Source organism: Bufo bufo, chromosome 5, assembly GCF_905171765.1.
Source record: "Bufo bufo chromosome 5, aBufBuf1.1, whole genome shotgun sequence".
In the NCBI taxonomy this organism is placed as follows: domain Eukaryota; kingdom Metazoa; phylum Chordata; class Amphibia; order Anura; family Bufonidae; genus Bufo; species Bufo bufo.
The window spans coordinates 562,423,173-562,440,063 of NC_053393.1; the positions used below are offsets into that span (position 1 = coordinate 562,423,173).

A 16,891-nucleotide genomic window follows, 5' to 3' on the forward strand; every position below is an offset into this window, starting at 1 on the left:
CCAATCCCCCCGTAGGTATGAAGATAAAAGACACAATTGGCATTAGATATAAAAGAGAAAGAAAAACTCTCCCGAATCTCGAGCTCATTCAGCCAGAGCTTCAGCTACTTCATGGGCAGAGCTCAAGAACCGCCTGAGAACACGTGGCAGGTGGATGAATCCCCATGTGTGAAGACGAAGAAGAAGAATTAAGTAAATTATAACAAAGATGACATTTGAGACAATCTGCAGAAAAACCGCATGATTACACAGGACTCTGGCGGAATCACGAGCACACTGTAGCCGCCAACTGGAAACTGACTGGAAGGACAGAGGACAATCCAGGAATCAAGAGATCTCACTCACCATTCACTTTGACAGTGCATGAGGTCTGCTGGTCTCCGGTGTCACACGTGTACTCTGCAGCATCTTCAGCTTCAGCATCATAGATGACCAACTCAGACACTGCTCCTTCTTGTTTCATTTCATATTTGGCGCAAGGGAAGATTCCCACCGTTCCCTTCCTCCATTCCACTGGCACATTGGCCTTAGAGGTCTCACAGCGCAGGGTCACGGTCACCCCATCTTCTACCACAGTGTTCTTCAGAGGCTTCACAAACACAACGGGGAGGGCTGCAACGAGAGCGATATACATGGACTATTATACCAGCTGCACATATATAATTATATACAGGAGATGCCCAGGTTATACCAGCATGGTCCATATCGCCATATACAGAAGATGTATAACTTATACCAGCTGTACATATATAATTATATACAGGAGATGCCCAGGTTATACCAGCATGGTCCATATCGCCATATACAGAAGATGTATAACTTATACCAGCTGTACATATATAATTATATACAGGAGATACCCAGGTTATACCAGCTGTACATATATAATAATATACAGGGGATACCCAGGTTATACCAGCATGCTCCATATCACTATATACAAGAGATGCCCAGGTTATACCAGCTGTACATATATAATTATATACAGGAGATGCCCAGGTTATACCAGCTGTACATATATAATTATATACAGGAGATGCCCAGGTTATACCAGCATGCTCCATATCACTATATACAAGAAGATGTATAACGTATACCAGCTGTACATATATAATTATATACAGGAGATGCCCAGGTTATACCAGCATGCTCCATATCACTATATACAAGAAGATATATAACTTATACCAGCTGTACATATATAATTATATACAGGAGATGCCCAGGTTATACCAGCTGTACATATATAATTATATACAGGAGATGCCCAGGTTATACCAGCTGTACATATATAATTATATACAGGAGATGCCCAGGTTATACCAGCTGCACATATATAATTATATACAGGAGAGGCCCAGGTTATACCAGCATGGTCCATATCACTATATACAAGAAGATGTATAGCTTATACCAGCTGTACATATATAATTATATACAGGAGATACCCAGGTTATACCAACATGCTCCATATTACTATATACAAGAAGATGTATAACTTATACCAGCTGTACATATATAATTATATACAGGAGATACCCAGGTTATACCAGCTGTACATATATAATTATATACAGGAGATTCCCAGGTTATACCAGCATGGTCCATATTACTATATACAAGAACATGTATAGCTTATACCAGCTGTACATATATAATTATATACAGGAGATGCCCAGGTTATACCAGCATGGTCCATATCACTATATACAAGAAGACGTATAACTTAAACCAGCTGCACATATATAATTATATACAGGAGATATCCAGGTTATACCAGCTGTACATATATAATTATATACAGGAGATACCCAGGTTATACCAGCTGTACATATATAATTATATACAGGAGATGCCCAGGTTATACCAGCATGGTCCATATCACTATATACAAGAAGATGTATAACGTATACCAGCTGTACATATATAATTATATACAGGAGATGCCCAGGTTATACCAGCATGCTCCATATCACTATATACAAGAAGATGTATAACTTATACCAGCTGTACATATATAATTATATACAGGAGATGCCCAGGTTATACCAGCATGGTCCATATCACTATATACAAGAAGATGTATAACTTATACCAGCTGTACATATATAATTATATACAGGAGATACCCAGGTTATACCAGCTGTACATATATAATTATATACAGGAGATACCCAGGTTATACCAGCTGTACATATATCATTATATAGAGGAGATGCTCAGGTTATACCAGCTGTACATATATAATTATATACAGGAGATGCCCAGGTTATACCAGCTGCACATATATAATTATATACAGGAGATGCTCAGGTTATACCAGCTGTACATATATAATTATATACAGGAGAGGCCCAGGTTATACCAGCATGGTCCATATCACCATATACAGAAGATGTATAACGTATACCAGCTGTACATATATAATTATATACAGGAGATGCCCAGGTTATACCAGCTGCACATATATAATTATATACAGGAGATGCTCAGGATATATCAGCATTTTCCATATCACTATATACAGGGAGATGTATAGCTTATACCAGCTGTACATATATAATTATATACAGGAGATACCCAGGTTATACCAGCATGGTCCATATCACTATATACAAGAAGATGTATAACGTATACCAGCTGTACATATATAATTATATACAGGAGATGCCCAGGTTATACCAGCTGCACATATATAATTATATACAGGAGATGCTCAGGTTATACCAGCTGCACATATATAATTATATACAGGAGATGCTCAGGTTATACCAGCATGGTCCATATCACCATATACAGAAGATGTATAACGTATACCAGCTGTACATATATAATTATATACAGGAGATGCCCAGTTTATACCAGCATGGTCCATATCACTATATACAAGACGATGTATAACTTATACCAGCTGTACATATATAATTATATACAGGAGATACCCAGGTTATACCAGCTGTACATATATCATTATATAGAGGAGATGCTCAGGTTATACCAGCATGGTCCATATCACTATATACAGGAGATACCCAGGTTATACCAGCTGTACATATATAATTATATACAGGAGATGCCCAGGTTATACCAGCTGTACATATATAATTATATACAGGAGATGCCCAGGTTATACCAGCTGTACATATATAATTATATACAGGAGATGCCCAGGTTATACCAGCATGGTCCATATCACTATATACAAGACGATGTATAACTTATACCAGCTGTACATATATAATGATATACAGGAGATGCCCAGGTTATACCAGCATAGTCCATATCACTATATACAAGAAGATGTATAACTTATACCAGCTGTACATATATAATTATATACAGGAGATACCCGGGTTATACCAGCATGCTCCATATCACTATATACAAGAAGATGTATAACTTATACCAGCTGTACATATATAATTATATACAGGAGATACCCAGGTTATACCAGCTGTACATATATCATTATATACAGGAGATGCCCAGGTTATACCAGCTGTACATATATAATTATATACAGGAGATACCCAGGTTATACCAGCTGTACATATATAACTATATACAGGAGATGCCCAGGTTATACCAGCATGCTCCATATCACTATATACAGAAGATGTATAACTTATACCAGCTGTACATATATAATTATATACAGGAGATGCCCAGGTTATACCAGCTGTACATATATAATTATATACAGGAGATACCCAGGTTATACCAGCATGGTCCATATCACTATATACAAGAAGATGTATAACGTATACCAGCTGTACATATATAATTATATACAGGAGATGCCCAGGTTATACCAGCATGCTCCATATCACTATATACAGAAGATGTATAATTTATACCAGCTGTACATATATAATTATATACAGGAGATACCCAGGTTATACCAGCATGCTCCATATCACTATATACAGAAGATGTATAGCTTATACCAGCTGTACATATATAATTATATACAGGAGAGGCCCAGGTTATACCAGCTGTACATATATAATTATATACAAGAAGATGTATAGCTTATACCAGCTGTACATATATAATTATATACAGGAGATACCCAGGTTATACCAGCTGTACATATATAATTATATACAGGAGAGGCCCAGGTTATACCAGCATGGTCCATATCACTATATACAAGAAGATGTATAACGTATACCAGCTGTACATATATAATTATATACAGGAGATGCCCAGGTTATACCAGCATGGTCCATATCACTATATACAGGAGATGCCCAGGTTATACCAGCTGTACATATATAATTATATACAGGAGATGCCCAGGTTATACCAGCTGTACATATATAATTATATACAGGAGATGCCCAGGTTATACCAGCATGCTCCATATCACTATATACAAGAAGATGTATAACGTATACCAGCTGTACATATATAATTATATACAGGAGATACCCAGGTTATACCAGCTGTACATATATAATTATATACAGGAGATACCCAGGTTATACCAGCTGTACATATATAATTATATACAGGAGATGCCCAGGTTATACCAGCTGTACATATATAATTATATACAGGAGATGCCCAGGTTATACCAGCTGTACATATATAATTATATACAGGAGATGCCCAGGTTATACCAGCTGTACATATATAATTATATACAGGAGATGCCCAGGTTATACCAGCATGCTCCATATCACTATATACAAGAAGATGTATAACGTATACCAGCTGTACATATATAATTATATACATTAGATGCCCAGGTTATACCAGCATGGTCCATATCACTATATACAAGAAGATGTATAACTTATACCAGCTGTACATATATAATTATATACAGGAGATACCCAGGTTATACCAGCTGTACATATATAATTATATACAGGAGATACCCAGGTTATACCAGCTGTACATATATAATTATATACAGGAGAGGCCCAGGTTATACCAGCTGTACATATATAATTATATACAGGAGATGCCCAGGTTATACCAGCATGGTCCATATCACTATATACAAGAAGATGTATAACTTATACCAGCTGTACATATATAATTATATACAGGAGATACCCAGGTTATACCAGCATGGTCCATATCACTATATACAAGAAGATGTATAACTTATACCAGCTGTACATATATAATTATATACAGGAGATACCCAGGTTATACCAGCATGGTCCATATCACTATATACAAGAAGATGTATAACTTATACCAGCTGTACATATATAATTATATACAGGAGATGCCCAGGTTATACCAGCTGTACATATATAATTATATACAGGAGATGCCCAGGTTATACCAGCTGTACATATATAATTATATACAGGAGATGCCCAGGTTATACCAGCATGCTCCATATCACTATATACAAGAAGATGTATAACGTATACCAGCTGTACATATATAATTATATACATTAGATGCCCAGGTTATACCAGCATGGTCCATATCACTATATACAAGAAGATGTATAACTTATACCAGCTGTACATATATAATTATATACAGGAGATACCCAGGTTATACCAGCTGTACATATATAATTATATACAGGAGATACCCAGGTTATACCAGCTGTACATATATAACTATATACAGGAGATGCCCAGGTTATACCAGCTGTACATATATAATTATATACAGGAGAGGCCCAGGTTATACCAGCTGTACATATATAATTATATACAGGAGATACCCAGGTTATACCAGCATGGTCCATATCACTATATACAAGAAGATGTATAACTTATACCAGCTGTACATATATAATTATATACAGGAGATGCCCAGGTTATACCAGCATGCTTTATATATCTATATATAAGAAGCTGCTTATCTTGTAGCAGCTGACTACAATGATGTCAAGAAAGAAGACAGATACATTAGGAAGAGACACTATATTGTAAGATGGGTCAGCTGACGAGATGAAGCGGTTCTGTTTTATAGCGGAAACAGTTGAACTCTATGTATTCAGTCAATAATTACATATTGTGTGTGGCACACATCATTAGCGCCCACATTATATCGCCCGCTTACTGTGGTGGGCTCTGCTATTCTGGCAAAAATATCTCTAACAGACAGTTCATGGACATTTGAATTTCAACGTTTTGTCTGAGATCTTTGGCCTGAGATAAGAACATGAACAGCAGGTATAATATGTGCAGGGCTTCCCTCAGGTGACACTTACCTGTGACTGTCAGATAGGCCTTGGTCTCCTGGTCTCCGGAATCACAGGTGTATTCTCCAGTGTCCTCCAGCCTCAGGTGGTGGATCAGCAGCTCCCTCACATTTCCTTTCTGCTGCATTTCATACTTGCTCCCTGCTTGTAATCCTAACCCTGCTCTCCTCCATTCTACTGCAGCCCCGGCCTTGGATACCTGACATTGCAGGGTGACTGTGTGCTCCTCCTGGGCGTCAACGTTCTGGAGGGGCCGGGTGAAGAGCACAGGTAAAGCTGAGGAAATGAAAGAGAATCCACAGAAGATGTCAGTATGTGCAGAGTGTAGGTCAGAAATCAGAACAGGTAAAGCATGCATATATGAAAACGGAGTTGTCCAGAGGTGGCGAACCTCTACGAGGGGACCCTGTACGCACAATCCTATATCGTATCTCATTAGTAGTCCAGGAAATCCAGCCTAAGGCCTCACGTACAGTACACTGCAGACCCTGAACAGCAGAACACAGAGCCCCTGTGATCTCTACACGGACCATATAGTGCTCTGTCCTACCCCAGGAAGCCATGCTTTCCTATATGTCCATAATGCAGAATCTGATCGAACGTTCCATGAGGTTTTATCTCCTGGATTCTGTGTGAACTTCTGCTGTCTGCTCTGTGCCCATAGACTTCTACAGTTATTACAGGTCCATACAGCAGACATTATAGGAGCTATTACTACGAGATGACAAGATATGGAAATCATCACACAGCAGTCTGCAGAAGTCACCTCACAATCACCTCAAATTAATGTGAGGGTTCCGGTATTTTATTTTCAGTGGATGGTTTAGAAATCCATGGGAGAAAAGTGTCTCTGGAGACATTATACCAACTGTTGAAGCAACCATAGAGAGGATGATGAGAGTGATGATGAAGGGGGTGAGCTGAGACATCATGTAACGAAAAACTAGAGGACCTTGTTGAGAATGTAAGAGGAAATGACTGAGGTAAAGTCCGAATCTACAGATCCCCCCCAAGAGCCGCACATACAACATAATAACGGAAAAGCTCCCAATAAAGAGAGTAAATAGAAAAAATAGAACGTTTTTCGTGTTTTAAAATGTACACAGTTTATATGAAACAACTAATTCTAATCCAGGAGCCGAATCAGAATTAAATATATATAAAAAAGTGAAGAATAAATCTAATAAAATAAAAGAAATGAACGCACACGCTGTTTATTACAATCCCGATTTATTTAGTGGACTTTTCAGTGTGTTGATTTCTAACCTTTTTTTCATTTTACTGAGACACAATATTATTATTATACATTTTTACTATGCCCTATTTATTATATGTATGAATGGTTATATTCAGTATCATTCTTCTATTTCTGGTTTTGCAGTTTTATACTTCTCTCTGCAGGATAGTTACACCAGATGTGGGTGGTTCATGTGGGGAGGTTGCGGGTTGGTTTCTGGTAATTGTCACGGCGGACGTGCACTCAGACTAACAGATAAACCACCAACCAGGCTCTAGGCGAGAGGCAGGGGAAGGGTCACCTCCTAGCTTATCCCTGACCTCTCTCCCTGCACTGCTCAGCCCCCATGCAGACCTTGGTGGTAGGTATGATGTGTCCCCATGCCTGGGCTAAAACACCCTAAATACCCTCAGATGGTGAAGAGGGGAAATAGGAGCACCCTGCCCGCACAGAACCTGGATGGGAGAGATGACACAAAACAATCAAACTTGAAACCACACTTATCTTTCTGAGCTGGAACAGACAACCTTCCTTCCTTCCTAGCTTCTAAGACCAAAGTGATTCCTATAATCCGCTCAGAGCACTGGGGTGGTGTGCTATTTAAACTCATGACCCCACCCAGTGCACCTGATGAGAGGCGGATCCAGCACGGCTCCAAAACAAAACACTAAACTCGTGCTGCTATTCTGGCCGACCTCCGCACATAGTCAGGGCGGGGCATGACAGTAATCTGTAGGATAATTTTTACTATAGGGGCCCGTAGATATACAGGTCTCTGTCCCCGATCTTAGGCTTCATTGTGAATCATCAGGAATATTTACCTTGTACGTGCAGGTGGCCAATGCTCTTTGCATCTCCACAGACACAAGTATAATCCCCATCATCTTCCTCTCTGACCTCCAGGATGCTGAGTGTAGCAGTGCCCCCGACCTGCTGCACTGTATACCTGCCTCCAGGTTGTAAGCTCTTGTCGCCCTTTAACCACTCCACGCACACGTCCACTTTGTTCAGCTCGCAGCTCAGGGTGACATTTTCTCCTTCCAGAACGTCAACTTTTTTCAGTTCCTCTTTAAACAGCACTGGAAGAGCTAAAGACGACAGAAGAGCAGATCCTAAGTTATGAGATGCAATGTGGGCGCCAACCAGTCTTATTCAGCCTCGGATCAACCATTGGATTTCAGGGTATTTTGCCAAGATTTGTGGGATTTTGCATTTCACAAAAAATCTCCAGAAAATTAGCCCCAAAATCTAATGCTCTCAATTACAGAACATCATTTCAGCCAATATCTGGTGACTGGACTGGAGTCGGCCAAAGATAAAGCTATGATGATGATGGTGCTGATGACAGCTTCGGTGGCAAAAGTGATCATTTATGACCAATGAAAGCCATCTGCAGGAAGAAGCTACCATGACCCTCTAAATTTTTAAGATTCCTCTAAGCCAACCTCCGTTCTAACCACAACTTTAGACTCTGTAAATGTTTCAAAACATTCAACGAATTTGGTGCATATACCCCAGTAAAATTCCCCCCGTTGTTAAGTGTCTTCCTAATCATAGAGATCTCCAATACGTTTGTAGGACATCACAATGTTGGGAACATAGGTCAAATTATAGCAAATTTAAGGAGTATCAGATGACAGTTTAAAAAATGACCTAATCTTCGTCTGTGTCCAGCTGAAATACACAGCTTATGGACCTGACGACAACAGGAGCAATGGAGAAGTTTGAGAGCTGCCGTCCAAATATCAACAGTGTATTTGAAAACGTCAGCAATTGGCCGCAAGATCATTTCAAACCCATGAGAGGATGAAACGGAGGAAAAGAGAATGAAATTGAGATGTTACCATTCACAGAAAGAAGCGCTGAGGATGTGACACCCTCGCACAGGCAGGAATATTCCCCAGAATCCTTCACAGTAACATCCCTGATGAGGAGGTCATGAGCTCGTCCTTCCTGCTTCATGATAGTTCGGTCTCCAGGTGTCAGGGTGACATCTCCCTTCCTCCACTCTACCGTGAGGCCAAATTTATTAAGCTCACAATGTAAGGTCACCGTGTCACTTTCTGACACTTGTAGATCTTTCAGCTGCTCGGTGAAGACCGCCGGTAGAGCTGGGAGCAATGAGGTGACAGGAGGAAAAAATTTGAAGAAAAATATTGTCAGATAATACAAAATATTAAAAATGCTATGACACATAAGGGGGCTTTCCAGGGCTGAATAGTTAAAATTAATTGATGAGACCCCAGAGGGTGTTTACTTCATCTGGCAGTACAGTCTCCAATTGACCAAATGGTCCTACAATTAACTTCATGTTCTAAAAATTACTCAAGAACTGCTTCACCAGACTGTCCAGTCACACCAAGTGAAACTGGGTTCTGCTGCTGCATAGACCTTATTGCTGTACATGGCCGATAAACGACTCTCACCAATAGGCAACACGTTGTAGGGTGAAGCATGAACCTACCAATGACGGTTAGGGAAGCCGTTGTCCTCTGCTTTTCACAGACACAGCTGTACTGATCGGCATCAGACAGCTCTACATCATTTATCTGGAGTTCTAATCTAGTGCCGTCTTGCCTGATGTCGTACTTATCGCTGAGTCGTATTGTCTTCTCTCCTTTCTTCCACTGTACTGCGGCCGATGGCTTTGTCACCTCACAGCGCAGGACAGCGGTTCCTCGTTCCATAACTTCCAGGTTGGTTAATTCAGAGCTAAAATGTGCCGGCAACTCTGAAGTAGAAACAGACACATGGATGTGACTGATGAGCCAGGCCAAGGGTGATACAAGCTGCACAGCGGCCGGAATAGTGAAGCCTCCGTGGACAATCCTTACCGAAGACCGTTAACGTTGCCGTAGTCGCCTCCTCTCCAATTACACAGGTATAGTTTCCAGAATCCTTCAGGTTAACATCTCGGATGACCAATTCTGCATTCACTCCTTGTTGCCGAATCTTATACTTATCATTTGGTTGTAACGTCTTCTGACTTTTCTTCCATTGCAGTCGTGCATTTGGCTTGGTGACCTGGCACTGGAAGACGGCTTCTCCGCACTCCAAGACATCAATGTTTTTCAATCCTTCCATGAATAATACCGGTAACTCTGAGAAATGTCATAAAATACACGGTGAGGAGGTCACAAGGGTGTGGTAACACCTAGATTCCACTGAAATGTGCATGAGCCAACAAACCCAGAGGGATCAAGAACGTCCATAAACCACGTCGTCTATTCTGGAATTACCAATAAGGACCGGAAATAATACTTTACTCCATGGTCTCCCAGTGATTAGTGGTTTTCAGAGACCTGGCCCTGCCATGCCTTGTAACACTGGGAGACAAACTCCACTCAATACATTCCTTTAACTATCCAGTTGTCAACAATGATCAAATCAGAAAGTCGGAGGAAAGGACAAAGAAATACTTTATTTGTGCCCCTACGTCATAAACTATTATTTTTCCAGGTTATGATAGGTTAGGGCGATCCTAGACGCTGAAGGACCACAATCCTGTAAACTAGGTAATATATATTGTAATAGACAACGTCTTGGGCTGCAAGAGACGTCCAGGATCATCATCCAGCGGAACTGGCAGACGAAACACTACAGTCATTTATGAACTCACTCTGCATTGAAATGAAAACTAAAATCTACTGTATGAAACTCCACAAGTCAATTTACATTCAGTTAATGGAGAGGATGTGATGGAGTGATGAAGGTGGTGGAGAGTGGTGATGGAGGAGACATCCGATGAAGGAGGAGAGGTGATGAAGTGGAAAACTGAGAGAGGTAGAGATGTGATGGTGGTGGAGATGTGATGGAGGTGGAGATGTGATGGAGGTGGAGATGTGACGGAGGTGGAGATGTGAAGGAGGTGGAGATGTGATGGAGGTAGAGATGTGATGGTGGTGGAGATGTGATGGAGGTGGAGATGTGATGGAGGTGGAGATGTGACGGAGGTGGAGATGTGACGAAGGTGGAGATGTGATAGAGGTGGAGATGTGATGGAGGTGGAGATGTGATGGAGGTGGAGATGTGAAGGAGGTGGAGATGTGAAGGAGGTGGAGATGTGAAGGAGGTGGAGATGTGAAGGAGGTGGAGATGTGACGGAGGTGGAGATGTGACGGAGGTGGAGATGTGACGGAGGTGGAGATGTGAAGGAGGTGGAGATGTGATGGAGGTGGAGATGTGATGGAGGTGGAGATGTGACGGAGGTGGAGATGTGAAGGAGGTGGAGATGTGAAGGAGGTGGAGATGTGAAGGAGGTGGAGATGTGAAGGAGGTGGAGATGTGAAGGAGGTGGAGATGTGACGGAGGTGGAGATGTGAAGGAGGTGGAGATGTGATAGAGGTGGAGATGTGATGGAGGTGGAGATGTGATGGAGGTGGAGATGTGAAGGAGGTCGAGATGTGAAGGAGGTGGAGATGTGAAGGAGGTGGAGATGTGACGGAGGTGGAGATGTGACGGAGGTGGAGATGTGACGGAGGTGGACATGTGATGAAGATGGAGATGTGACGGAGGTGGAGATGTGACGGAGGTGGAGATGTGATGGAGGTGGAGATGTGACGGAGGTGAAGATGTGATGGAAGTGGAGATGTGACGGAGGTGGAGATGTGACAGAGGTGGAGATGTGAAAGAGGTGGAGATGTGAAAGAGGTGGGGATGTGACAGAGGTGGAGATGTGACAGAGGTAGAGATGTGACAGAGGTGGAGATGTGACAGAGGTGGAGATGTGACGGAGGTGGAGATGTGATTGAGGTGGAGATGTGATGGAGGTGGAGATGTGATGGAGATGTGACGGAGGTGGAGAGGCAATTTTGGTGGAAAGGTGATGGAGTAGAGAGTTGAAGGATTTGAATGCTGTATCTGGACATGACGTGCTGACTATACATACAGTAGATATATAGTTACCCTGCACTGATAACATGGCTGTGCTCTGCTGCTCTCCATAAAGGCAGGTGTAGGTCCCGGTGTCTTCCAGCTGCAGGTTGTGGATTGTCAGCTCGTAGACAGGACCATCCTGGCACATGGCATATTTGTCACTAGCTGTAATCACAGAGTTGTTCTTCTTCCATGACACCGGCAGACCGGGCTTACTCAGCTCACAGCGTAAAGTAGCATTCTGGCCCTCGCTCAACATCTCGTTTCTCAGTTCTTCCAAGAAAACAATGGGGAGTGCTGGAAAGTGCAGAGGTGACAGATGATGTCAAGAGTAGTGCAGAGGTGACAGATGATGTCAGGAGTAGTGCAGAGGTGACAGATAATGTCAGGAGTAGTGCAGAGGTGACAGATACCCTTAGCAGTAGTGCAGAGGTGACAGATAATCTTAGCAGTAGTGCAGAGGTGACAGATACCCTTAGCAGTAGTGCAGAGGTGACAGATACTCTTAGCAGTAGTGCAGAGGTGACAGATACTCTTAGCAGTAGTGCAGAGGTGACAGATACTCTTAGCAGTAGTGCAGAGGTGACAGATAATGTCAGGAGTAGTGCAGAGGTGACAGATACTCTTAGCAGTAGTGCAGAGGTGACAGATAATGTCAGGAGTAGTGCAGAGGTGACAGATACCCTTAGCAGTAGTGCAGAGGTGACAGATAATGTCAGGAGTAGTGCAGAGGTGACAGATACTCTTAGCAGTAGTGCAGAGGTGACAGATAATGTCAGGAGTAGTGCAGAGGTGACAGATACCCTTAGCAGTAGTGCAGAGGTGACAGATACTCTTAGCAGTAGTGCAGAGGTGACAGATACTCTTAGCAGTAGTGCAGAGGTGACAGATACTCTTAGCAGTAGTGCAGAGGTGACAGATAATCTTAGCAGTAGTGCAGAGGTGACAGATACTCTTAGCAGTAGTGCAGAGGTGACAGATAATGTCAGGAGTAGTGCAGAGGTGACAGATACCCTTAGCAGTAGTGCAGAGGTGACAGATACTCTTAGCAGTAGTGCAGAGGTGACAGATACTCTTAGCAGTAGTGCAGAGGTGACAGATAATGTCAGGAGTAGTGCAGAGGTGACAGATACTCTTAGCAGTAGTGCAGAGGTGACAGATACTCTTAGCAGTAGTGCAGAGATGACAGATAACCTTAGCAGTAGTGCAGAGGTGACAGATAATCTTAGCAGTAGTGCAGAGGTGACAGATACTCTTAGCAGTAGTGCAGAGGTGACAGATACCCTTAGCAGTAGTGCAGAGGTGACAGATACTCTTAGCAGTAGTGCAGAGGTGACAGATACTCTTAGCAGTAGTGCAGAGGTGACAGATACTCTTAGCAGTAGTGCAGAGGTGACAGATACCCTTAGCAGTAGTGCAGAGGTGACAGATACCCTTAGCAGTAGTGCAGAGGTGACAGATACTCTTAGCAGTAGTGCAGAGGTGACAGATACCCTTAGCAGTAGTGCAGAGGTGACAGATACTCTTAGCAGTAGTGCAGAGGTGACAGATACCCTTAGCAGTAGTGCAGAGGTGACAGATACCCTTAGCAGTAGTGCAGAGGTGAAAGATACCCTTAGCAGTAGTGCAGAGGTGACAGATACCCTTAGCAGTAGTGCAGAGGTGAAAGATACTCTTAGCAGTAGTGCAGAGGTGACAGATGATGTCAGCAGTAGTGCAGAGGTGACAGATACTCTTAGCAGTAGTGCAGAGGTGACAGATAACCTTAGCAGTAGTGCAGAGGTGACAGATAATCTTAGCAGTAGTGCAGAGGTGACAGATAATGTCAGGAGTAGTGCAGAGGTGACAGATAATGTCAGGAGTAGTGCAGAGGTGACAGATACTCTTAGCAGTAGTGCAGAGGTGACAGATAATGTCAGCAGTAGTGCAGAGGTGACAGATACTCTTAGCAGTAGTGCAGAGGTGACAGATACCCTTAGCAGTAGTGCAGAGGTGACAGATACTCTTAGCATTAGTGCAGAGGTGACAGATACCCTTAGCAGTAGTGCAGAGGTGACAGATACCCTTAGCAGTAGTGCAGAGGTGAAAGATACTCTTAGCAGTAGTGCAGAGGTGACAGATACTCTTAGCAGTAGTGCAGAGGTGACAGATATCCTTAGCAGTAGTGCAGAGGTGACAGATACTCTTAGCAGTAGTGCAGAGGTGACAGATACCCTTAGCAGTAGTGCAGAGGTGACAGATGATCTGTCACGGGGTTCCAAAGGTGCACTCGGTCCCCCATTGCCCGCAGAACTGTTGCTTAGCTTTTGGAATGAGGTTCTGTGTTTGACCTCATTCCCAGGGCGGCTTTGCTAGCTGGGTGGCTCCCTGCTCCTAGTCTGCCTTGGCAGCCGAGCTGATCACTCGGTGCTCGACTGGTTGGTCTGTCGGTCATGTGACGCTGGCCACGTCACATGACCCTCACTCCCCACTATAAATACAGGCATCCTGCTGGCCACAGGTTGCCTGTTAATTTCTAGGTTCCTGGCTATTTGTTGGACTACTGAATACTTACCTGATCCTGTTCCTTGACCATCCTCTGCCTGCTCCTCCTGTACTGCGCATACATCCTGGTATTGTGACCTCGGCTCCCACCTGACTACTCTCTTAGGACTCCTCTTGTACTTCGCTACTCTCCTGGTATTTGACCCCGGCTTCTCCTGACCATTCTTTGCTTAATCCGTTGTACTGCGTAGCTCTCTTGGTTCTTACCCGGTCCGTTCATGTTCCGTATTTTGTCTTGTCTGTCTTCCCTGCACATATCCTAAGTTAGGGACTGCCGTCCAGTTGTCCCCTGTCATCAGGACTCGTGAGGCAAGTAGGCAGGGCCAGGGGTGAGGGTGGAGCGCAGTGGTCGCTACCCTTCCCCCTGTGTGTGTGTGGACGTGACCGTTACAGATTAACAGGCCCAATAACCACTGTATTATGAATCCTCTGGTGACCCTGACTGACCATGTCTCTAATTTGACGCAGAGGGTGCAGGAGCTACGAGAGAAACTCCGTTCTTGTGAGTTAGGGCAAGGTTCTTCCACTCCTCTGTCCTCCAGTCCATATTTTGAACCCCAGATCAAGCTCCCAGAACCCTTTTCTGGAGACCGGAAGAGGTTTCTCTCCTTTAAGGAGAATTGCAAACTCTACTTCCGTTTGCGCCCCGTGTCCTCCGGTCCCGAGAGCCAACGCGTGGGGATTATCATTTCTCTACTACAGGGTGATCCCCAGGACTGGGCATTCTCGTTACCTCCTGGGGCCAGTTGTCTGACTTCCGTGGAGGGGTTTTTTCAGGCCCTGGGTACCCTCTATGACGAACCAGACAGGGCCCTGGTAGCCGAGACAGCTCTTAGGGCACTGGTTCAGGGCCATCTCCCTGCGGAGGAGTATTGCACCCAATTCAGATGGTGGTGTGTCCCCTCAGGATGGAATGAACAAGCCCTGAAGAGTCAGTTTAGGTCTGGTCTATCTGATAATTTAAAAGATCTATTGGTCAATTACCAAATTCCTGAGACCTTAGAGGAGATGATGACCCTAGTTGTCCGACTTGACAGACGAGTTAGAGAGAGACGACAAGAACGACAGTTCTGTTCTCAGATGGTGGTCCAGCCAGAGGCCTTTTCCAGGGACAACACTGAGGTCTCCACCGAGGAACCCATGCAGGTTGGCATGACCCGGGGTAATCTTCGTCGCAGACGCGGAGAGTGCTTCTACTGTGGAGATCCTGGCCATTGGATCAACAAGTGTCCTAAGAGGGTTCTCTCTGACAAGTCTTCTAAGGCAAGACAACCTAAAGACCAGGTACACCCTGATTTTTCTAAAGGTAAGCTTTTGGTACCCATAACAATTTCTCTGGGGGTTAATAAGTGGCCGGGTAAGGCCTTTATTGACTCCGGTTCAGCGGCCAGCTTTATTGACTTTGAGTTTGCTTGTAAATTGGGTATTCCAATGTTTGCTTTACCTACACCTATCCATGTCATGGCTATTGATGCTACTCCCCTGATTGGTGGTACGGTGAGGTCACGTACCTCTGAAATTTCTCTGTCCGTGGGTGTGTGCCACTCTGAGAGATGTTCTCTTTTAGTCCTGGAGAACCTACCGGTTGAGGTGGTACTAGGGTTGCCTTGGCTCCGTTTACATAACCCCACAATTGATTGGTCCAAAGGAGAGTTGGTGAAATGGGGACCTAAGTGTGACTCATGCTTGTCCGTGGTCCAGGCTGGGGTTTCAGTAAGGTCTAATACATTACCCTCTGTTATTAAGGAATATTCTGATGTGTTCTCTTCCCTTACTCCAGAGGTTCTACCCCCCCATAGACCTTATGATTGCGCCATAGAGCTAATTGATGGTGCCGAATTTCCTAAAGGTCGAATTTATAATCTTTCAGGACCTGAACGCAAGGCTATGGAAGATTATATTAAGGAGAGCCTTGCTAAAGGGCATATTAGACCTTCAGTCTCTCCTATGGGAGCAGGGTTTTTCTTTGTTAAAAAGAAGGATGGTGGTCTTAGGCCTTGTATTGATTACCGGAGATTAAATAAAATCACTGTCCAAAATAGATACTCTCT

General features: G+C 43.3%; 1 protein-coding gene across 28 annotated transcripts in view; it reads right to left on the reverse strand.

Annotated features, from left to right (window-relative positions):
• OBSCN (obscurin, cytoskeletal calmodulin and titin-interacting RhoGEF) overlaps positions 1–16,891 on the reverse strand; it is a 622,289-nt gene that overhangs the window by 399,467 nt on the left and 205,931 nt on the right. For 20 of the 28 annotated variants that reach the window (XM_040431714.1, XM_040431713.1, XM_040431717.1 and 17 more), the window contains 7 exons: positions 12,327–12,593; positions 10,256–10,522; positions 9,886–10,152; positions 9,266–9,532; positions 8,243–8,509; positions 6,194–6,460; positions 346–612 (listed from right to left, as the gene is read on the reverse strand). In XM_040431714.1, the coding sequence (XP_040287648.1) occupies positions 346–612; positions 6,194–6,460; positions 8,243–8,509; positions 9,266–9,532; positions 9,886–10,152; positions 10,256–10,522; positions 12,327–12,593 (1,869 nt within the window). The remainder of the gene's footprint in view (positions 1–345; positions 613–6,193; positions 6,461–8,242; positions 8,510–9,265; positions 9,533–9,885; positions 10,153–10,255; positions 10,523–12,326; positions 12,594–16,891) is intronic. The other 8 variants (XM_040431725.1, XM_040431730.1, XM_040431728.1 and 5 more) reach the window with 4 other exon arrangements.